Here is a 24,359-nt window from a genome sequence, read left to right as displayed (position 1 = left end):
TCTGCTTGACCCAAGTGAAAGTGCACTCAAGTTATCGTGTTTACACACACACACAGAAAGAACTTCAAAAATGGTATTTTCGGACTCATGGAGGTCTAAAACGTCAAGAATCATCAAAATCTCGACATCGAATCTTTGAACGGTTCCAGTTCGTTCACGAGATAAGGAGCCAAAACTGTGCTCAGTGTTTCACGACCCCAGTGTGTTTGGAACCCACCTTCTCTGTCCATGAATTTCGCACAGTGGTCTGGGCAGGGGGCCTCCTCGGTGAATCGAGGGCAATCGTCAAAGTGGGGGTCACCACAGGGCGATCATCAATGCCTTTTCCTCCTCGGCAAATCGAGCACGATTGTCACAACTGGGAGTGGGGAGGTCCCTGATTGGCCACGATCCACCTGCCATGCTGCCGCTGTGAACGGAGCGCGAGTGGTGAGGGTTGTCCACGGTTTTGTCGGGGGGTCGCCCACAGGTTGGGAGACACTGCTGTGGTAAATTTCTGGTCAACCCTCAAGAGGCGTAGGGGTGGACAAACAAAAACCCACCAATTCTGACAAATTCCAAGCATTGAATCGTCAAGAAGGGTCAGCTGCCATCAGTCAGGAGTGGGCCCAGATGTTGATTACCAGCATGTCAGGGTGAATTTCCAGGTATCTCACCTTGACTTTTATCTGCATGAAGATCTGCTCTGTCAACAATGAACACACACGCACACGCACACACTGTGTAATTTATGTAATTAACGTACACTGTATTAGTGTTTTAGTATTCATGAGTTTGTTGAAAAAATACAAACAAATTCTCCGTTTTTGTCTCATTCTGGAGTGGCGGCTCTGATGCTAGGGATCTGCAGGTTCGAATCCCATAGACGTCAATGGTGACTTGACCTGCAAGTGCTTCTTCCTGGGAATGACGTCAGTCCTCATCCAGTGGAGTCAGAGTCGGAGACAATTTTGGGTACCTGGAGTAGGCAAAAAAAAATCTACCAACTCCGACTCCTAATAAATTAAAATTATAATGTAAGTTCAAATGTCCCATTTCACAAACGACAGTCAGAATGAAGCCCTTCTCTGATGTAAGAATAAAGCCGAGTGCATACGAGATAGTGTGAAGTTCAGCTGAGCTATTATAAACCTGACATTCACATATTGTAATCTGGGTTATGGTGCATTACAAAAAGTGTTTTCATTTTATTTCAGATATAATGTGTTTAAAAGTTTCATTTGAGTATAAACAAGTGTAATGATGGAGGTGGAGGTGCGTGCTGTGGGGTTCTTGTCTTTTGTTTAAACTGGCCAATACGGTAGAGAGTCAGCTTCCTATCCAGTAGATCTGTGGTTCAATGGCGTGTATGTTTGCCTTCTTTAATCAATATGGAAGATACATCAGGATATTAAATACAGGAGTCGGGAAGTCGGAGTCAGAAGTACCAGAAACTAAAGATTTATCTACCGACTCCACAGCCCTGGTGCAAGCAGCTCCTCAAACCTGCAGGGAAAACTTGGGGGTTTGCTGGCAGGACTGGCACTCCATCAGTGTGGTGCTGAAGGGTCACAGCTGCACTCGGATCTCAATTCGGGGGGTTGCCGTGTGGTGGGCACAGCAATGCGCTGAACTTCCAACCTTCCTCTCTCCTCTGAACACAACTCAACAGGACGTCACTTCCAAGCTGCCTCTCGGCCTTCAGTCGTTTCACTTCCATCTCCCTCAAAATGGCCACCAATGTGGCAGGGTGGGCTTCCCTCTAGACCAGGGGTGCCCGCACTTTTTCGGCTTGCGAGCTACTTTTAAAATGACCAGGTCGAAATGATCTACCTACGTTAAAAATGCTATATCTATATATACATATATACAGTGGGTACGGAAAGTGTTCAGACCCCCTTCAATTTTTCACTCTGTTATATTGCAGCCATTTGCTAAAATCATTTCAATTAATTTTTTTTTCTCATTAATGTACACACAGCACCCCATATTGACAGACAAAAAAAAAGAATTTTTGAAATTGTTGCAGATTTATTAAAAAGAAAAACTGAAATATCACCTGGTCCTAAGTATTCAGACCCTTTGCTCAGTATTTAGTAGAAGCCCCCTTTTGAGCTCATACAGCCAGGAGTCTTCTTGGGAAAGATGCAACAAGTTTTTCACACCTGGATTTGGGGATCCTCTGCCATTCCTCCTTGCAGATCCTCTCCAGTTCTGTCAGGTTGGATGGTAAACGTTGGTGGACAGCCATTTTTAGGTCTCTCCAGAGATGCTCAATTGGGTTTAAGTCAGGGCTCTGGCTGGGCCATTCAAGAACAGGCACAGAGTTGTTGTGAAGCCACTCCTTCGTTATTTTTTTAGCTGTGTGCTTAGGGTCCTTGTCTTGTTGGAAGGTAAACCTTCGGCCCAGTCTGAGGTCCTTAGCACTCCAACCTGACAGAACTGGAGAGGAATGGCAGAGGATCCCCAAATTCAGGTGTGAAAAACTTGTTGCATCTTTCCCAAGAAGACTCCTGGCTGTATGAGCTCAAAAGGGAGCTTCTACTAAATACGGAGCAAAGGGTCTGAAGACTTTCCGTACCCACTGTATATACACACATACACTGAGTATACTTTACACATAAAATATATGTTGTCGTATAACTGAATAACCTTTATGGCACAATAACAATTCAATACATTTCTGGTCACTACAGTATTTGGAATTAATAATCTTCATGTGAGAAAAGGCTGACTCACATAAATAAGTAGAGCCGAATAATGCAGTCAAGGAGCTTTTGAATTCAGCCGAGTGAAAAATGACAGCTGTCCGATTAACTGCGATTTTAGTTCCCTCTCCTTTCTCTTTCTCAGATCACTTTTCTGAAGGACGTCAGTTTCGTAGTTTTTATGAACAGTTCCAAAGTGCCTTTCCACATTTTCCTTCTTTGGATAGCAATGATAGATTGACAGATCAGACAAACGTACTTCGATTGTGACATTGTGAGAAAAAAAATCCTCTTCCAATTCCACATCCAGCCCATGCCCTCCTCAAACATTTTGTTAAATCCCTTCTTTAGTCGATATAAATTGGAAGGCTAACTCGATCACAGCCGGAGTTTTGCAGTAGCTGGCGCGTTTGATCGTGAGTGCGGGATGACCAGCGTGTTAGAAGAGAAGAGATGTCAGACTGGCCGCCCTGTATGTCAATCAAGTGGCAAATGTCATAGGGAGGATATATGATAGACTTAACGTTTAAAAACATTTTTTTTTATGCAACGTGATCTACCTGCACTACCTTTACGATCTACCGGTCGATCGCGATTGACGCATTGGGCACTCCTGCTTCAGAGCCTCATGTCGGAGTTCCCAACTTTCCTTTCTTTTTCGGCCCCAAACATTCACAAATCCTAGACAGGACTATTCAGATAAATAAAAAGTGGCCTCATCTGGGCCAACACCGACGTTTTCTGCAATTCGTTTTTCTTTTCCGAGAACAGCATCTCTACATTTTCAGACTGTAAACACTTTGTTTCATAACTAAAGCTTTTTTTAAATTTTTTTTTCTAATCCCTCTTGCTGTGGAAAATTATGAATGTCAATCCTCTGAATGCCTTTTTTCTTAAAAGCATTAAAAGACATAAAAACAAAAAAACAACAAAAAAAAAAGACGACGAGGGAAGCCGCGCTATGCCCTTAAGGCCCAACGGCATCACAGCCTTAGGTGAGTGAATGCAAGTTTTTGCTGTTGCTAGGCGAGTGATGGTTTCCACTGCAACGGTATACAATCATGAGAAGACAGAGGAGTCGGCCTCCTCTTCAGTGCCATGGAAGTGCATTACCTGCACAGTGATCCCCCGGCTCTTGTATTCGGCATGCAGCGCTCGGGAGAAGAAATCCACAAATGCCTGTGAAGGAGACACAGAGAGAAAGAGAGGAGTTAGTCATGTGACACCTCAAAGGAGCACAGCCAATCACACGCCAGTCCCGGCTCCTTCATTCCAGCACGTTTTTCTCAAAGCTCCTCAAGTCGTTCCCTTTGTTTGTTGGCTCTATGCCACTGACCAAAAAGAACTGGCGTGGCACCCAAAAACGACTCTCCTGCCAGTTAGCCACTGTTAGCCAATCAACAGGCTTAACATCGGGCACAGTATCTGATTGGCTAGAGTTGCCATTAAGTGTTTTGTCACTCTTAGTTACACTTACGGGCATCCCAGCAGGGGGCAGTCTGGACTCCATATCTGGTCCACTGAAACCCTGGCGGAAAAACAGGACCTTCTAGACGGCGGTGGTCTGCACTGCTGCTTGGCTGCTCTCCTTGTTTCCCCCACCCACATTCCAATAGATGGTACAACAGGTCAGTTGGCATCCTGATGTTCAAATGTGGCCTCCTAGTGGTTGGGAAAGTGGCCACCACTCCGAGAGTCAGTAAGAGCATGAAGGGTTAAAAGCAGGAGAGATGTGTTTGTGTGCAGCTTAGCAAGAGCAAGCGGGGGGAAAGAGACAGATAGACGGACCGCTAGACACACGGCGTACACCGAGGCGGCACGTGGACTTCAGCTCACCTTGGTAGCAGAGTAGAGCGTCAGCAGTGGCACCGGGTACATGCCGCTAGCCGAGGAGATGTTCAGAATCACCCCCTTGGACCTGAAACAAGGAGCAGAAGAAAGCATTGAGCAGTGCAGTGGAGCCCCCCAGTGACCCCAAGTTCACTTTACTAGCGATGAGTCACACTTAGACCCTGAGTGTGTCACTTCAGCTGTAAAGTAATATGTGAAAATAATTGTGAGACTGGTGACCGATCATGAAAATCACTATATGACAGAACCTGGAATGGCAATGTAAACCAACACAGAAATAGAAATATACAGACGTGAAAGGGTCTAGATATGATAGATATAGGTGAAAGGCACTATATAACAGATGGACAGAAAAGATAGAGACGTGAACAGCCATAGATGAACAGAAACATTATGGCAGACAGACGGATATGAAAGGCACTATATAAGAGTAAGATACATAAGAAAGGTACCAGATAGGAAAGACAGACAGTCAAAGGTATTAACTACATGACCCATAGACAGACAGGAAAGGCACTATATAAGAGATAGATATGAAAGGCACTATATAAGAGATAGACAGGAAAGGCACTATATAAGAGATAGATATGAAAGGCACTATAGACCAATCAGCCAATCCATAAATCCCCCTGCCTCATACTGTGTAAGCCCCCCTTGTGCGGCCAAAGCAACTCTGACCCTTCGAGGCGCGGACTCCACAAGCCCTCTGAAGGGGTCCCGTGTTGTCTGGCTTCACGTTAGACGTTAGCAGCACATCCTTCAAGTCCTGTAAGCTGTGAGGTGGGCCTTCCACGGATCAGACTTGTTTTCCCAGCACCCCCCCACAGATGCTCTGGGGAATTCGCAGGCCAAGTCAACACGTTTAAACTCTCTGTCATGTTCCTCAATCCATTTCTGAATGATTTTTGCTGAGTGGCCGGGCTGAAGTGAGGCCACAGCCATCAGAGAACCCCGTCGCCATGAAGGGGTGTATGTGGTCTGGTTTGGTAGGTGGTATACGTCAAAGTTCCATGAATGCCAGGCGCCAATGTTTCCTAGCAGAACATCACCCAGAGCATCCTGCTGCCATCTCTACCCCAGGTAAACTCACTCACACACACACACCCGGCTGTCAACGTGATCTAAAAGAAAACGTAGATCATCAGACCGGGCCACCTTCCTCCTTGGCTCCATGGCCCATTTTTTATGCTCATGTGCCCACTGCAAGGGGTTTTGGTGACCAGCCTGTGGCTATGCCACCCTGTTTGTAGGAAGCTGCGATGCACTGGGAGTTCTGACGCCCTCCTCTCATGGCCAGCATTATGTTTTTCAGCAATTTGTGCTACGGCAGCTCATCTGTAGAATCAGACCAGACAGGCTCGCCTTCACCCCAATGTGCATCAATAAGTCATGAGTGCCTGGGACCCTGCTGTTGGTGCACCGGTTGTCCTTCCTTGAACCCCTTTTGGATGGCAATAACCACAGCATACCCCATAAGACCTGGCACTGTGGAGATGCTGTGACCCAGTCGTCTAGCCGTCACAATGTGGCCCTTGTCAGAGTCTTCCTTCTTCCAACACCTGACCTTCCAGAACAGACTGTTCACCTGCCACCTAATGCATCGCACCCTTTGACAGGTGCCACTGGAAGGAGATGATCGACGTTACAGTGGTTTGAATGTCGTGGCTCATCGGTGTATAGCGGACATGTAGATTGGTATGAATGAAAGTCTACGACAGACGGACAGACGGGCAGACCTTGTCAGACACTCTTTCAGTTTCCTTTGAGATCACTGAAGGTACAGCAGCAGTCTTACAACAAAGAACAAGTCGCCCCAATGAGGAGTCGGCTGTGTTATTCAATGCATGATCACTAATGAGACAGGCCTGCACCTGCCAGGCACCACGGGCCAGTACGGCGTGTTGAAAGGCGCTATATGAAGCAGGAGCTCATTGTCTTTGTGTCATTATTAACATCCAGATAAATATTCTCTGTGAAGTTTTTTTTTTTTCTGGATTCTTACATTTTTCCTCCACACCCCATGCCAATGTGAGTATGTGCCCGTCTGTGCCCTGAGGTTGGCTGCCATCCCCTGCCTTGTACCCAATCCAATGTTAGGCACTGGTCCTCCACGACTTTGAACTGCAGAAGCAGATTAGAAAATGCATGAATGTACAGTATATCACTAAAGCAAATCCATGCAGATGAAATGATTTTAAAATGAAAGAATTTTAGAACTAATATAAACATTACTGAAATAGTGAAAAAAAGAAGCTGTTCTACTTGCTAGAAGACACCAGAACAAACTGTAGACAAAAAGCACATAAGGAAACACTTACGTAATTTAAAACAATGGACATTCGCTATCCCCTGATTCATTGGGAACTACCATGAGTGTCTTGTTTCTCGTGTTTGACATTAATAGCACCTTTTATTATGGTGAGCTCCAGCTACTGTGTTTATGAATAATAACCATGACAATGACTTAACTTAACTTAATGCCACTAGATGGCGACATTGCCTAAGAAAACCCCAGCAGCAAAGCATGAGCGGCTCAGCTGAGGCTTTGAAGAGTTGGCAGCCAATGAGATGGCTTGGAATTCTTACTAACAAAAGATGCAAAATTGATTCATAATAATTATGAAACTGCAAGAAAATCACCGGCAACAACGTTACTGATAATTTCTTGAAAGTTTCTTCATCAAAAATGACACACGCAGCACTTTATTACACGGGCAGCATGGTCACCCTGGAGATGGGCGGGGTCTGGACGGGTGATTGACAGCAGGTGTGCTGCAGCTCTGGAACTTTCTCATTGAGAAACAGGTGGAGACCCTCAGGGCGTTCGAAATGTAGTCACGGCACAGAGAGGGACAGGACAAGTGACACTGGACGACGATCGGGGGCCACTGTGAGAGTGGAACAGCCCGTCTAGTTTAAGTGACTGTCACTTTGACGGGGTGTTTCTCACGGGCTTTAACAGTGAAAGGTGATCTGCTCGAAGTACGACTGTGAATCATTTGTTGGTGTGTCTTTGTCTTTTCGTCTCGGTGCTTGTTACAATGTGTTTTGTAATCCATGTTAGAGTTCATGGTGGCACAGCGACTCACACTCCTACCTGACCGCTCCTGCCCTGCTCGCCTCTGCCACCCATGTTGTGTCTTTATGGGTTGTCTCTCTCGTCCCACAGTGTGAGGTGAACTGCCGATTTTGTGTTTTCATGGGCCCTGCAGTGGCCTGGTGTCCCGTCTCGGGTTAGTTGGTTCCTGTCTTAGGCCTCAGCTCCAGACACCTGTAATCCTGCATTGAACTCTTCTTCTTCTTTCGGCTGCTCCCATTTAGGGGTCGCCACAGCAGATCAGCCATCTCCATCTGTCCCCATGTCTTTTACATCATTTTGACTGCCTTCATGTCCTCCCTCACCACATCCACAGACCACTATTTTGGCCTTCCTCTTTTAGGCTTGCCTGGTGGGTCCATCCTCAACATTCTTTTCCCAATGTACCCCCTCCTCTCTCCTCTGCACGTGCCCAAACCATCTCAATGTAGCCTCTGTCACTTGGTGACCAAAGTGTTGCACCTGAGTTGTCCCTCTAATGTCTTCATTCCTAATCCTGTCTACCATCATCACTCGCAGCATCTTCAACTCTGCCACTTCCAGCTCTGCTTCCTGAGACCCGGCATACTGTGGTGTTCACTTAACTAAAGCCCCCCCCTCCTTGTCTTGGCATTGGCACTGCAGTGGTGGTCCCTGTTCTCAAGAAGGTGAATTCCACTTAACGAGGCTCACGCTTCTAAGCCTTGGTGGTCTATTCAGATCACCTAAACAGAACCTCCATCCAGGAGTTGGACCTCAGATCGGGGAGAACTAATGTGGATTTTGTTTTTGTGTTGACCAGTGAAGAAACGCAGATTGGTCGATGGGGTCCTGACCCTCACATGTGCTGCACGTGCTGATCAACACGCAAATCGTCATCCAGCGCCACGCTTGGTGAGCAGAACGAGCTTATCTGGACACTTCTGATTGTGGGTCCTTGTGGAGATGCTCAGTAGTGGTTTGGATTCATCTACATGTGCTGTGTTAATTTAGAAAAGCTCAGGACCCCTTGATACCTTGTGGAAGGGTCTTCAGCAGTGAGGGGTTTTGAGCCATTCAGGCCCCCGTGTTTGTTGTCTGGGCTTCGGAGTCCATCAAGGGTGGGATCTCCCACATGACGCGTTTAACAAATGAGGGACGGGAATCGGCCCCTCATCATCTGAAGTCCAGAAAAGAGTGGCTTGTTCTCTGCAAGTAAAGGGGGTGAGGAGCAAATCCAGGCTGGAGGATATCAGACGTCTTGGGGGTCTTGTCTTGTTCGATTGACTCAGAACTGATGGAGTGGCACTTTTGCAGACATTGTACCAGTCAGTGTGGCAGAAGTGGCAGCTAATTCCTCAGATGAAGCTTTTCATTTCCCAGTAGGTCTACACCTTATGGTCATGGGCTCTGAAACAATGAAATGGAAAGAATAACCAACAAAAAAAGGAGGCTCCTGTTGTTGGTGGGCTTCACCATTTTAGTCCAAAGAATTAACTTCAACGACTCCTTTGAGAATTTTAAAGACCCTCCACTCCGGACCTGAGCTTGACAGGGTGTTTAACGCACCTAAAGTTGACGTTTGTTTGCGTCTGCCTGGCATTCGGTTTACCTCTATGGAGGTTCTCTGTCCACCTCCAGATTGTGTAACTAACACCTGTACAGTATGAGCTCTCTGTATATGGAGATTTCGAAGAGTATGATCTAGTGCCTTTCAAAAAAACCAACCGCCCGCGGTGCCAAGTCGTGTCGTTTGCCACGCTGTAGGTGCTGCTCAGCTGATGCTGTTTGTCATGTGACAGTCATCGACAATACACAACACATCTCGGCCAGCGGATTTTCTTTTGACGAGAGCGGCTGCTGGCATTTGATGCCATGCTGTAATGGAAAATGAATGGCAATTCATCTTTATCTCGTGGTCTTTGCTACCACCTAGCGGATAAAAGTAAACCTTAGGAACATTTTAGGTGACTTTTCTCAATGGTTAGTTAGTCTTTAATTTTTTATGTCGACTTTTGTTGACACCCACCCACCTTGAAAGTTCTTTAGTGGGGGGGTTGAATGAATTGGTCAATCACTGGAGTGTTCTTCTGTTATTTGCAGATAATGTTGCCGAACCATGTGACGTACGTTGAGGATGATACCAAGATAGGCGGATTGGCAGATAATCTCAAATCTGTTAAATCATCACAGAGGGACTTGGACAGCAGACAGGGTGGGCAGATTTGTGGCAGATGAAATTTAATGTCAGTAAATGTAAAGAATTAGGCATAGGAAGTAAAAATGTAAGGTTTGAATACGCAATGGGTGGTCTGAAAATCGAGAGTCCACCTTATGAGAAGGATTTAGGAGTCGTAGTGGACTCTAAGCTGTCGACTTCCAGACAGTGTTCAGAAGCCATTAAGAAGGCAAACAGAATGTCAGGTTATATAGCGCCTTGATGTGTGGAGTACAAGTCACAGGAGGTTCAGCTCAACCTTTATAACACACTGGTGAGGCCTCATCTGGAGTACTGGGTGACGTTTGGGTCTGCAGGCTACAAAAAGGACATAGCAGCACAAGAAAAGGTCCAGAGAAGAGCGACGAGGCTGATTCAGGGCTACAGGAGATGAGTTATGAGGAAAGATTATAAGAGCTGAGCCTTTACAGTTAAAGTAAAGAAGATGAAGAGGAGACCTGACTGAAGTGTTTAAAATGATGAAAGGAATGAGTCCAGTGGATCAAGACGGTGACTTTAAAATGAGCACACAGGCTTGGGCAGATTTGTGGCAGTTGAAGTGTAATGTAACTTAATGTAAATAATTACATGGAAGAAGTAAAAATGTTAGGTTTGCATACACAGTGGGAGCTCTGAAAATTAAAAGTCCACCTTCTGAGAAGGATTTAGGAGTCGTAGTGGACTCTAAGCTATCGACTTCCAGACAGTGTTCAAAAGCCATTAAGAAGGCTAACAGAATGTCAGGTTATATAGCGCCTTGATGTGTGGAGTACAAGTCACAGGAGGTTCTGCTCAAGCTTTATAACACACTGGTGAGGCCTCATCTGGAGTACTGGGTGCAGTTTGGGTCTCCAAGCTACAAAAAAGACATAACAGCACTAGAAAATGTCCAGAGAAGAGCGACTAGGCTGATTCAGGGCTACAGGGGATGAGTTATGAGGAAAGATTAAAAGAGCTGAGCCTTTACAGTTAAAGTAAAGAAGATGAAGAGGAGACCTGACTGAAGTGTTTAAAATTATGAAGTGAATTAGTCCAGTGGATCGAGATGGTGACTTTAAAATAAATTATGCAGCAAGAACACATAGACATGGTTGGCAACTTCAGGGCAAATTTTTAGACAGATGTTAGAATAAATGGTCACATAGTGTGGTGGACAGCAGGACTTCAGAGACCTTCATATCCCAACTTCATCTTATTTTGGACAATTGAGGTGAATAGGATGGATAAGCTTGTTGGGCTGAATGGCCTGTTCTCGTCACAGTTGTCCAGATGTTCTAACGTTACGGTGACAGTCATGCAGACTGTAATTGAAAGGATGCGTCAGAATCGATGTGGCTTTGTCTGTGGGAAACGGGAGAGAATGTTTGTTAGGGAACGGCAAGGGCCGGGCTTTCAGAGTTTCGTGTTTTCAGAAAGTGCCTGATGGAAGTACACCTCGCTCCTCAAAGTCGAAGGTCAGTGTAAAAGAGGATGACCGGCAAAGAGCTGGATGGGTACAATCACATACGGCCGGACAAAATTCAGAACAGCTACTTGGACTCGACGGCCACTGAGGAGGAGACGCAAGTCTCTAATTCAGTGCAAATGACAGAGAGATTAACTCCGTACAGGCAGGTGTGAGGACACAACACGAGGCAAAAGTAACTAAATACAGTTAAGTTTGCTCATTTTAATAAAGATAAGCAGTCAATACCGTACATAACATGTGGCGAGTGTATAGCGCCCCCTCTCGACCCCTGACCTCATCACTTACATACCAGTAAATGGACTGCATTATGTTAGCCTTTTATTACTATGCCTGTAGACAAATGAAAATACAGCTTTTTTTCTTTAAGTGTTTTGCAAAAAGTGCCTTTCTAAGCCGATATATTAGATCACAATCACTTTTATCTTTGCATATTTGTGGTCTTAAAGCACGCAGCACTGCAAACTCCCCGTCCATCCTTTAAGTCCGACACAAACACAGCAGCAGCATCCACAAGACTGAGACGTCTGAGAAAAGCCCATTCAACAAATCGGCGCGCGCACACACACACACACACACACACACACACGCGGCCATACAGCGGCACGCTCACACGCCCACGCTCACACACAGCATGCTATATTCATTCCAGCTGCCCCTATTGTTGCTATGGAAACTACTTTCCATGCACGACCTACAGTATACGGTTCTGAGGCATGAGGTACCTGTGTGAGCAGGAATTGATGAAGGCGGGAGGGAAGAACAAAAGAAAGACACACAGAGGGGTCCGTCTGTCCACAGCCCTCAGGGAAGTGACATGAAGCAGCGGCCCCGCCGAGGTCCACCAAAGGGGCTTGCACCAAAGTTACAGGCGGCAGCATCCCAGCCTGTAGATGTCTTCAAATATCCACCGGGCACAAACAGATACTTGGGTTTGCCTTAAGGGATACTGTGCGTCTGTCTCTGTGAGAAAACCAAAGCAGAAGCCACGTACACAATCATGAATAACAAGCGCCCTCGTACACACACACGTACACGTATACAGCATCCACACACAACGTCACACACATACTGTATACTGTGTGCACTGCATGTAGATTCATAGGGAGGGCCAATACTGTCACGTGCACAGAGTACAGCGTACATAATCAATACACACACCTTATAGACGCACAAGTGCACACGTGCAGTATGAACACACATACAACTTCCTACTGAAAAATAAAACTGATCAACACGAGGGTTCCTTTGTTAGGTTTCCCTTCTAAAACTTTAATGGTAACTTAATGCTGTCTTTGTCTTCTGGTAGAGACACTCGGACCACAGCCTGTGATCTTGACGCCATCTGTCTGTCTGCCTGTTGATGTATGTACTGTATAAGTCCCTAACTATATACCTATAAAGCAGTATATCTAATTAGACAGAAATACACACACACACACACACACAGTATTTTATATTGGTAGATATGTTAGACACTATAAAATACATAGACATGTAAGGACTATTGAAATAGACAGACACAGACATGTAAGGCACTATATAATAGATAGATATATATAGATTGATAGATAGAGAAAGGCACTATATAATAGATAGATAGATAGATAGATAGATAGATAGATAGATAGATAGATGGATGTCAGGCACTATATAATAGATAGATAGATAGATAGATAGATAGATAGATAGATAGATAGATAGATAGATGGATGTCAGGCACTATAAAATATATAGATATGCAATGACTATTCTATTAAACACACAGACACTTAAGGCATCATATGATATGATAAGGTAGAACAAACAGTAGGCAAGATTAAGATTAAAAATTCATATAAATTGGCAAGTAAGGAATTTTATGATAGATAGATATGTAAAGCAATATATTACACACACACACATTATATACACACACACATATACATATAAACATACATATATATATATATAAAGGCACTATATAATTAGTAGATAGATGTGAAAGGCACTATATAATAGATAGATAGATAGATAGATAGATAGATAGATAGATAGATGTCAGGCACTATATAGTAGAATGACAGATGAGCTGATAGATATGTAAGGCACTGTACAGTAGGTTGATGGATATGTAAGGCACTATATGATATGATAGACAGACATAGCTGTGTAAGGCACTATATAATAGATAGACAGATATTTAAGGTACTGTATGGCAAGTCGATAGACATGCAGGGCACTATATTATAGACAGATATAGATATGTACACCACTATACAGTAGACACCAGTCTGGCCCATAAAATATATACGGTGGGTATGCAAGGACTATTGTAATAAGACACACAGACATGTAAGGCATCGTATGATATGACAGAACAGTAGGCAAGATTAAAAATGTAGATAAATTGACAAGTAAGGAATTTCATGATAGATATATAAAGCACTATATTACACACACACAGATAGATAGACAGATAGATAGATGGATGTCAGGCAGTATATAGTAGAATGACAAACGAAGTGATAGATATGTAAGGCACTATATAAGAGATATTCAGATAGACAGTTCTGCGCTATCCGTGTACGTCACTGTATAGTAGACTGACAGATACATTTGATAATGCGAAGCACTATGTAACTGACAGACTGATAAATATTTTCAGTTTAGTTCATTTTTGTATTGTGCTCTTCACTGAGTGTGGTGCTGAATTGTCACCCGTTGTACGGCTGCACTCGGGTCCTAATTTGGGATCCTCCGGTGGTCTTTCGTGTGGTGGGGTGCAGTAACGTGTTGTATCAGTGCCTGCTCCTAACCTCCTCCTTCACCAAGTGCAGGTGTACTGGCGTTGTGACAAGTTCTCAGGCAAAATACAAGAATACATTTTACAAATTACTAAATACAGTACATATAGTACACATAAAGATAGAATATGTAAGATATATAATAGATATATCTTATGTAAGATATGTAAGACACTATATAACAGATTGTCAGATATTTAAGGAATTATAGAGTAGGTTGATGGATAGGTAAGGCACTACTGTATATGAATGATAGACAGACATAGCTGTGTAAGGCACTATATAATAGATAGATAGGTACTGTATGGCAAGTCGATAGACATGTAAGGCACTATATTATAGACAGACATAGATATGTACAGCACTATACAGTTGACGCGACACACACACTTGCACCTCTGGGACACCAGTGGACCCGTGTAGACTCAGGGGGAGACTCAGCGCTATGCCCAGTGCCAGCCCATCTTCAGGTGAACTGAGCCCATTTATTTTCCTTTTCCAAGCCCCAGTGGACATGAACAATGGTATAAAATGCCCACACCTCACACTCGAGGCTCCAGCGCCTTGTCACACATTCATTTACACACACAGCCCCGTCTACAAAGCAGTAAGTAGATAATAATAGAAGGGGAACTCCCAGCCACCAAGCTTTTCTGATTATTGGCATGCCTGGCATTGAGGAAATCACCCACCCACCTTTCGAGGCTAGGAAATGGCTATGTTAGTCACCATGAGTCAGCTCCAACATTCTTAGCTGTGTTGCGTAAGAAGCGGCCCTGAGCTGTGCCGGGCAGACTGCGAGAGAAGGGGATCCTGAGCGCCGATGATTCAGCAGCTAACTGAGGTGCTTCCACCGCTCCCTGGAACACACCGTTAGTCATAAGAGCTCAACAGGGATCTCCCATGAAAGTGGCATGCAGCTCGCGAGTGGGCGTCTGTGCACGTTCTCCCGAGTCTTTACTGTAAAGGCTGCGCTGCTGTGGGGTGCCCAGGCCTTAGGTGCAGGATTCCATATCTTACTTCATTTGGCATTTTTAACACTGCATTTTTTTTTTGTTTTATTTTGCTCTACCTCATCAACTTGAAGCCACATGCCACTCTCTCCCTGAGTGGCGTGAACTAAAAGCAAATTTGTCGTCGTTTGGGTATTTAAACAATAAACTAATTGTCTGTTTTCAGGTCCGGTCTGATCCCGACATTTGTGGCACACACAGTCCAATTCATTGGGAACGTTTCGAAATCCCTTTCCACTGAAGGTCATCCAGGTTCATGGCGAGTCTGAAACGGGCAGGACGGGACGATCTGACATACAACTCGAGAGACAAGATGGGTGCTGCTCTTGGATGGACGAGTTTGTTGGGCTGAATGGCCTGCTCTTGTCACAACTGTTCTAATGTTCCTAAAATATCACTCCATTCTCCAAGTCTGCGTAACCCTGAGCAGGGTCTTATTCACCTTTGAACTAAACAGTCCAACTGGGGACATACCACAGGGAGTCTCCTGACCTGAAATGTCCCCAAACTTCACACCAGACATGTGCAAATGCACTTTTTCCCCCTGAGATGCTTTGGCCAGACAATCACCCTACCCTTGGATTCCATGTTGTAGGTCTGTCTATTTAGCAGGTCTCCCCCCCCAGTGGGGGAATTAGAGCATTGGTACGTGTTGCCACCACATAAGATGGCCTGCTTCCTGGCAACTGGCAATTCAGCCTGGCATGCTGTCAATCGACTTCTGGGCCAAATCCTCACTGATGGCTGCCCATTCTTGCATAATCGATGCTTGGAGTTTGTCAGAATTAGTGGCGGTTTGTTTGTCCACCCGCCTCTTGAGGATTGACCACAAGTTCTCAATGGGATTAAAGTCTGGGGAGTTTCCTGGCCATGGACCCACAATTGCGCGGTTTTGTTCCCCGAGCCACTTAGTTCTCACGTTGGCCTTATGGCCTGGTGCGCCATCATGCTGGATTGTTCATTGTTCATCACCAAAGTGTTCCTGGATGGTTGGGAGAAGTTGCTCTCGGAGGATGTTTTGCTCCCATTCTTTATTCCTGGTTGTGTTTGTGGGCAGAATTGTGAGTGAGCCCACTGCCTTGGCTGAGAAGCAACCCCACACATTAAAGGTCTCAGGATGCTTTACTGTTGGCATGACACAGGACTGATGGTAGCACCGCTCACCTTTTCTTTTTTCCGGATGCCCCAAACAATCAGAAAAGGGAATAATCAGAAAAAAATGACTTTACCCCAGCAGTCCAATCCCTGGACCTTTTGTAGAATATCAGTCTGTCCCTGATGTTTTTCTTGGATTCTTTTCTGCCCTTCTTGACACCCTCCAGGCCATTCTCCAAAACTCTTTGCCTCACTCATATCTACCTGCTGCCATTCCTGAACAAGCTCTGCACTGGCGGTGTCCCTCGATCCCAAGCAATGGATAAAAAATGGGACCAGAACATCCTTGTGAGAGCAACTTCTCCCAACCACCCAAGAACAGTTTGGTGACCAACATGATGGAACACCAGGCCTTTAGGCAAAAGTGAGAACAAAGTGGCTCGGTGAACAAAACATCAAAATTGTGGGGTCCATGGCCAGGAAACTTCCCAGACCGTAATCCCATTGAGGTGGGTGGGCAAACAAAAAGCCACCAATTCTGACAAACTCCAAGAATGGGCTGCTGCCATCAGTGAGGATTGGGCCCAGAAGTTGATTGCCAGCCTGCCAGGGTGAATTGCAGAGGTCATGAAAAAGAAAGAAGAGCCAACAATGCAAATATTCACTCTGAGCATAAACTTCATGGAGTTGTCAATAAACGCCTTTGAATCTTCTGAAGTGCTTGTCATTCTACTTCAGTACATCAAAGAAACATCTGACTAAAAGATCTAAAAACACTGAAGCGGCAGACTTTGTGAAGACCAACACTCGGGTCGTTCTCAAAACGTTTTGTCCACAACTGTACATTAACTGCCCTCCTCAACTTGGCGTCACTGATGGCGGGAGAATCTAGTTCTCAATTTTGTGAATTCCGTTTGTGTCTGTTTTTCATACAGTAAGTCCAAGTGTTATATTTATTGTTAAATGGTTACATATACTGTACATATGAACTATTTTATGTTACAAAACATTACACAGAATATGTGATGTGCCTACACTTGGTATTACTGCGCACATTTCTGCTGGAACTTGACGTGTACATCGTCAGTAACCTTAACACCTCAAATCTCCAACGCCTGCTCCACCTTCACGACTCGAAGACCTCCTGAATGTTAATGTACAAAATATTTAAGAGTTCACTTAGCTTTGGTAAACAGAATCTCACACTATATAAATGTTCTGTATAGATTGAAGGTTTGTTTTGTCATTAATCTTTGTTAATTTAAAGAAAAAAACATTTGCATTTACACATCCAGGCCGGGAGGGAGGAAGTGTTTTATGTATATCTAACAATTTAAGGCTAAATATGAGGCCTACTTTACGTTACACAACAATTGCACAGTATATGTGTTGTGCCTGCACCTCGGTATTAATGCACACGTCTTTGCTGGAACTTCATGTGTAAATCGCCAGTCAATAAAAAAGAAAAAACAAAAGATTGATCAATTGCTGCATCGGAGTGTCCGTCTATATTAATGCATTGGCTTACCGTTTGTATTGGTGTAAAAACACAACAGAATTGGCGACGAGGATGGGATTCGGTGAAAGCCAAAGAGGTCTCTGCAAGAGAACATTGCAGACTTTCTTCTAGCCTATATAAACACAGGTCAGACTCCAACAATGGCTTTCTTGCGAAGAAGATTGAGATCGTGGCTTGGATCTGCTCAAGGCTGACTTGTGTAAACATATACGAAATAAGCGGTGCCACCGAAAGCTAAAACAAGGCAAGCTTCGAATATCTGAGGTTGGACAAAAAGATGCTTGCCAGAGATTAGCAGCACTCAAATCGGAAATGGCCACCTGGTAAGATTGTGTCACGGACTGGTCCTCTGACATACACAGTTCAGGTTGGGCACGATCCAGTCTGTGCTGCAGACATATTGACCCGCTGCTAGGCGCCCAGGCTCAGGATGTCACAGCACCGGACACTGCAGAGAAGTTGATCGTTCCTCACGACTCAAATGAGTTTACTTTCTGGACACCTGATACATCGCTTGCTGTTGGTGCATCTCAGCGTCAAGAATCTGCTGAATAAACCTCAAATCTCCAACGCCTGCTCCACCCTCACAAGAAAGACGCCATCCTGTGAGGAGAAGCTGAACTCGTAGTCGATGTTAATATGCAAAGTACTTACGAGTTTTTTTTTAGTTTTTTTCTGTCCCCCCTGGCCATTGGACCTTACTCTTATTCGATGTTAATTAATGTTGATTTATTTTGTTTTCTTATTGTGTCTTTTATTTTTCTATTCTTTATTATGTAAAGCACTTTGAGCTACTGTTTGTATGAAAATGTGCTCTAGAAATAAATGTTGTTACGAGTTTGGTTAGCTTTCATAAGCGGAGTTTCACACTATATAAATGTTCTGCATAGATTTAAGGTTTAAAGCTGGGAGGGAGGAAGTGTTTTATGTAGCAATTTAAGGATAAATAGGAGGCCTACTTTATGTTCCAGAAACAATTGCATAGAATACGTGACGTGTCTGCGCCTTGGTATTAATGCACACGTCCTTGCCTGGAACTTGATATGTAAATCGTTAGTAAGTAAAAAAAGGAAAAATGCAAATTTGATCAATCGCTGCATTGTTTTTTTTTTTTTGTTCTATATTTCGCCTTATACAATTTCTCATATTAGGAATTTGTTAGTTTTCACATCCTCCTTGGGGTCAGAGCGCAGGGTCAGCCATTGTACAGCGCCCCTGAAGCAATTACAGGTTAAGGGTCTTGCTCAAGGGCCCAGTAGAGTAGGATCTCTTTTGGCAGTGACGGGGATTTGAACCGGCAACCTTCGGGATACCAGCGCAGATCCTTAGCCTCAGAGCCACCACTCCGCCCCTTTATTAATGCATTGGTTTACCGTTGGCGTTGGTGTAAAGACACAACACCAGGCTTGATGTGCGGCGGTGGAAGGTGAACTTTCTCCACGTCCACAGGTGGACCGTCTACCGCACGTTTCTTTCCTGGGACAAGTGAGGTGTACTGCAGCCTCTCTTTGCGATCACAGTGGCTCCTCTACTCCCAGCACTAAAAACAGGAGTCAAACAAAAGTGCAGCCCCCCCCCTTTAGATCTCCACAGGTATCCCACTTACATTTCTCATACTAAATGTTTTAGAAAAGTGACTTCATGTTCATTCTAGTCAGCCGCCCGTGCTACTGGTGCAGAAGGGAATTTATTTCCATTACGGAGAAGGACAGCCTGCAAGCTGACTATGCCGGAGTTAGTGAACAAGAGCCTATCATCCACATTGTGTTCACGTCCAAGGGTCTCCATAACTGAATTTAAAAAAAATATGTATTACTGCAAATGTGATTAATATTTGGAACATATACATTTATTCATTCATATTTTTATTGCACGTGAATGGCCCACAGGCGACTCTTATAAATCTTTAATATTCTGGGCCTCATGTGGCGTTCTTCACAAGGTGATGCTACATTTGGCTGGCACACGTGAAGTTGCCACGTGGTGTCATACAGCAAACAATTAAATAAAACAAGCTTGGACCACACGGACAGGGCCAGCCTGTAGTGTGCGGGTTTTACGTGGATTGCTTGACGTCGTCTTACGTGTGGGTTTTCTGACAATACGCCCATTTTAGCAGCCCCGTTGGCGGTGGAACATCTGATCTGATTGTGGGTCTGCGCACAAATTTGCACCAAGAAGGCCATTTACAAACATAAGGATAAAAGGCTTTCTGGTGGCGGCTCGAGCACAGTGGATTGTTCCTGGGCTTCAACACGGGGAGTCAAATGCACGGTGGCATCCCAGGCTGGGTCTTGGGGCAGTTGGTGTGCATTTTGTTTTTGTTGAAACATTTCATCGCTGACCCCCGAAGAGGAGGGACGCTTGTAGTGGCCAGGTAAGTTTATTTCAGTTTTGACGTAGCGCTCTTCATTGATCTTTTTGTGATGATTTTTCAAACGTCGCCACTCAGAGTGACATTAAAGATGGCACTATTCACTAAGGCTTCTTCTCTTCCTCCTTCTACACGCTGGATGACTGACAGCCCTACCACCTCTGACATCACTTCTCGTGTCAGTCCCCCTGGACTCACCTCTACCTGCCTGGCCTGTACTTAACCGGAAGTGTCACAGTCTTGGAACAGTCACTTTGAGACTCATGTCTATAAAATGTCTTTTTGCCCTTTTAGATGGCGGGAAGTTGCAAAAGTGTTCAGTGCTTTTATTAACAAACGTGTTTGCTTGCAGGTGCCTCAAACCTTTATGCCTGTCTGTGTGCTTTTCATTACAACAGATAGATAGGATATAGAATATAGCGCCTTGATGTGTGGAGTGCAAGTCACAGGAGGTTCTGCTCAAGCTTTAGAACACACTGGTGAGGCCTCATCTGGAGTCCTGTGTGCAGTTTTGGTCTCCAGGCTACAAAATGGACATAACAGCACAAGAAAAGGTCCAGAGAAGAGCGACTAGGCTGATTAGAGGACTACAGGGGATGAGTTATGAGGAAATAGTGAAGGAGTTGAAAGTTTTAACAGGTTAATATCAGTAAATGTGAAGTATTACACATAAGAAGTAAAAATGTGAGGTCTGAATACACAATGGGCGGTCTGAAAATCGAGAGTCCACCTTATGAGAAGAATTTAGGAGTCATAGTGGACTCTAAGCTGTTGACTTCCCGGCAGTGTTCAGAAGTCATTAAGAAGGCTAACAGAACGTCAGGTTATATAGCGCCTTGATCTGTGGAGTACAAGTCACAGGAGGTTCTGCTCAGGCTTTATAACACACTGGTGAGGCCTCATCTGCAGTACTGGGTGAAGTTTTGGTCTCCAGGCTACAAAAAGGACATAACAGCACAAGAGAAGGTCCAGAGAAGAGCGACTAGGCTGATTCAGGGCTACAGGGGATGAGTTATGAGGAAAGATTAAGAGAGCTGAGCCTTTACAGTTTAAGAAAAAGAAGATGAAGAGGAGACCTGAGTGAAGTGTTTAAAATTATGAAGGGAATTAGTACAGTGGATCAAGACTTGGATTTTAAAATGAGGTCATCAAGAACACGGGGACACAGTTGGAAACTTGTTAAGGGTAAATTTCGCACAAACATTAGGAAGTTTTTCTTTACACAAAGAACGATAGACACTTGGAATAAGCGACCAAGTAGTGTGGTAGACAGTAAGACGTTAGGGACTTTCAAAACTTGACTTGATGTTTTCTTGGAGGAAACAAGTGGATAGGACTGGCAAGCTTTGTTGGGGTGAATGGCCTCATCTCGTCCAGACTGCTCGAATATTCTAAACCACCCAGACAGCCTGTTTTCAGGCCGAACACAACTTTCGGATTCTTCAGATGTGTTTTTGGTTAACGTGATCAGCTTCTCTGGCAATCCGTACAAATGTAAGTGCTGCCCACAGAGAAGCCCTATGTACTGGATCAAAAGCGGAACTGAAATCAACAAAGTTCACTGCACACGGGAGTTGAAACTCGCTGTGTGTTTCATTGATTCGACGCAGGCTGAATTGTTGATGTTGGCAGAGCTCAACACAGAAACCTCTGGCTGACGTTAAAGTGAAAACGTAATCGTGTAGACGTCTTGTGCTCAACTTTCAGTTCTGTTAACTTCACGTATGTTTTACGTGCCGTATTACATTTGATGAACGACTTTGTCGTGATCAGGCTCTTGTTGGGTTTTTTCCCCCATTTTTAATTAAGTCTTGACCGGTAAAAAAAAATGAGTTAGTCCTTGTTTTATGAGCTTTAGAGGTAAAAGACTCTTATCGGTGGTAACATCAGTAAGAGTGCTCAATAAGTTTTTAACGCTGCTGAAAATAAGAAGCGTTTTGAGGAGTATTTTGTGGCGCTGCCAGGCGGGGAGTCACATTCACATCAAGAGTACAAAGGTCATGTGGCACACTTCCCAGTTGTACGCGATTGGATTCAACCCAAACCTTTAAATTCCAATTCCTTTTTGACTACGACATACGATTAACGCTTTGCTTTGCTCTGGTGATGTGTGTGAGGGTCCATTGGTCTTCCATATTTGACTACCATTTGTTTTAGAATGTTTGTTAAACTTCCAGTTACGACGCACTCCCCGATTTTGTTTTCTAATTATTGTCCCGTGAACTCAACACAGACTTTTGGTATCCATAAAAGAACAAAAGCCACCTTTGAGTTCTCCACAAAACAAACAATGCGGGGACACTAAGATAGGTGAGGCCTAGCAGGGAAGGCCAGAGGGAGCAGGAAACGTCTGGCTGACCCTCGGCTGGGAGAACTGGACCCTTTATGCCTTCGGCAAGGCTCAGTGGAGCAGGGACACTAGAAGTCACTAACCTGGTATCCCCCAGTCACCCCCAACCTGGGGAAGTTTAAGGCCCGGCCCAGCCCAGGCAAGAAGGTAGAAGGAGACAGCACAACCTCCATTCTCCAAGGTAGGGGAACAGACCACCATCACCAACCGATCAGGCAGTCAGGAACCTGAACCCATGTGGAAAGATCCAGAGAGGCAGCAGGGGTTGGTCAACAGTGAAAACATAAGACGACTTACAAACGAGAGGAGGCCATTCCATCCATCAATCCCTTCTGCTTATATGGTGGCTATGCTGCCTTGACATCTCATCCAGATACTTCCTAAAGGTTGTTAAGGTCTCGGTAGTTAGTAAAGAAGTGCTTCCTGTTGTGACCAACATGGGGCGCCATTGACACACAAGTCCAAGAACGTGGTCACGGGTTCAAATGCGAGGTTCTATTCAAAGATTGTGGCTATACAATACAATTCCACTCCCGTCTGGCAAGTGTTGTCCTTCTTCTCCCCTGACTCCGACTCCCTGGATGAGGCTGAGTGGCCACTTTGATTTATTCCAGACCCGGGAGCATCTTACACTTTCACAGAATTAACACTTCCTGGTCAGGCAGATCCTCCTTAACTCTTTCTGGGCGGATGTCGACTTTGGTCGAGAGGAGGTGTTGATGGTGGTAATCAGCTATAAACGGTGACCAAGTTTGACTCTCTTTGCTAGAAGGAAAGTTAGCTTTGTTGGTTTGTCTGAGATGCCCTGCACTCGTTCAAGTTGTGAAGGGCAATCAGTGGCAAATATGGCACCGATATCTGGCGAGAGATCGAAGCGAATGTGCAAAGCAAAATACCCCGTGGACGACGTTCTGCATGTCATCGCTGAACTGGACTCGGCACTTGTCAGACTCTGATTTTAGGCGGAGTGGCGGCTCTGAGGTTAGGGATCTGCACTGGCAATCGGAAGGTTGCTGGTTTGAATCCCGTAAATGCCAATAGGGACTCTGCTCTGTTGGGCCCTTGAGCGAGGCCCTTAACCTGCAATTGCTGAGCGCTTTGAGTAGTGAGAAAAGCGCTATATAAATGCAAAGAATTAATTAAAATTAATTGATTTTGATAGAAGTACTCGAAAAAGATTATGAGGTACTGACGGTGGTGCCGAACACGTTTGTGCAGCTGATACGCCTACAGCAGCGTTCACCTTGGAGGACCAACATTTACACTGATGAGAGGTACAAACACCCACACACAGCATAGCAGCCAGCTTGCCACCCATTATGCCGCCCGTGAGCGGCTCGAGCCACAAGAGACTGTGAACTGGCAGCCACAGCACGGAGCAACAGAGGTTTAACGTTGATTTATCTGAGAAACGATTGCTTTGTGTACTTTTCAGAAAACTCTGTTTTTTGGAAAAAATATTCAGCCCTCAAAGAGTTAAAGTATAGGAGCTCACAGCCCACAACTCCCTCTGGTGGTACCCGAGTACCCCTACAGGGCTGTCCATCAGGACTACAACTCTCATGATGCCCTGCCGGTGTACAAATGGGAGCGGCACCAGAGAGATGCTGCCACCCAGCATACTGGGAAATTATGTGTACCCCCCCCTCCAAAAAAAGCCAGCCCTTCCCTGTCCTTCCATTACACCTTCCTAGAAATGAAAGATACCAGCAGCGAAGCCGTCTGGGACGCCTGTTCATCCACATCCTTCCCTTATGGAGGAACCACCTAGTTGGTGTGCCAGTCCATTCACCCTGGCACCCACACTGGCTTCAGTGCTAAATGCACAGCTCCTTAATTTGCATTGGTGGTCTTCAGTATGGAATTTGCAATTTAGTTGAAATAATTCATTTGGATCAACTTTGGATACCTTTGAGGATTCTGAACACCTGAGTAAGAGTGCGTCT

The 24,359-nt window shown here is 44.8% G+C and overlaps 1 protein-coding gene across 1 annotated transcript in view; it reads right to left on the bottom strand.

Annotated features, from left to right (window-relative positions):
* Nucleotides 1-24,359, bottom strand: part of hsd17b12a (hydroxysteroid (17-beta) dehydrogenase 12a) — a 130,070-nt gene that overhangs the window by 5,574 nt on the left and 100,137 nt on the right. Inside the window, exons 7-8 of the mRNA XM_039744235.1 lie at nucleotides 4,524-4,605; nucleotides 3,801-3,866 (exon numbers count right to left, since the gene is read on the bottom strand). Of these exons, the coding sequence (XP_039600169.1) occupies nucleotides 3,801-3,866; nucleotides 4,524-4,605 (148 nt within the window). The remainder of the gene's footprint in view (nucleotides 1-3,800; nucleotides 3,867-4,523; nucleotides 4,606-24,359) is intronic.

Source organism: Polypterus senegalus, chromosome 1 (assembly GCF_016835505.1).
Source record: "Polypterus senegalus isolate Bchr_013 chromosome 1, ASM1683550v1, whole genome shotgun sequence".
Taxonomy (NCBI): domain Eukaryota; kingdom Metazoa; phylum Chordata; class Cladistia; order Polypteriformes; family Polypteridae; genus Polypterus; species Polypterus senegalus.
Note: the sequence above shows the minus strand (reverse complement) of the source record. Positions and strands in the feature narration are given on the sequence as shown.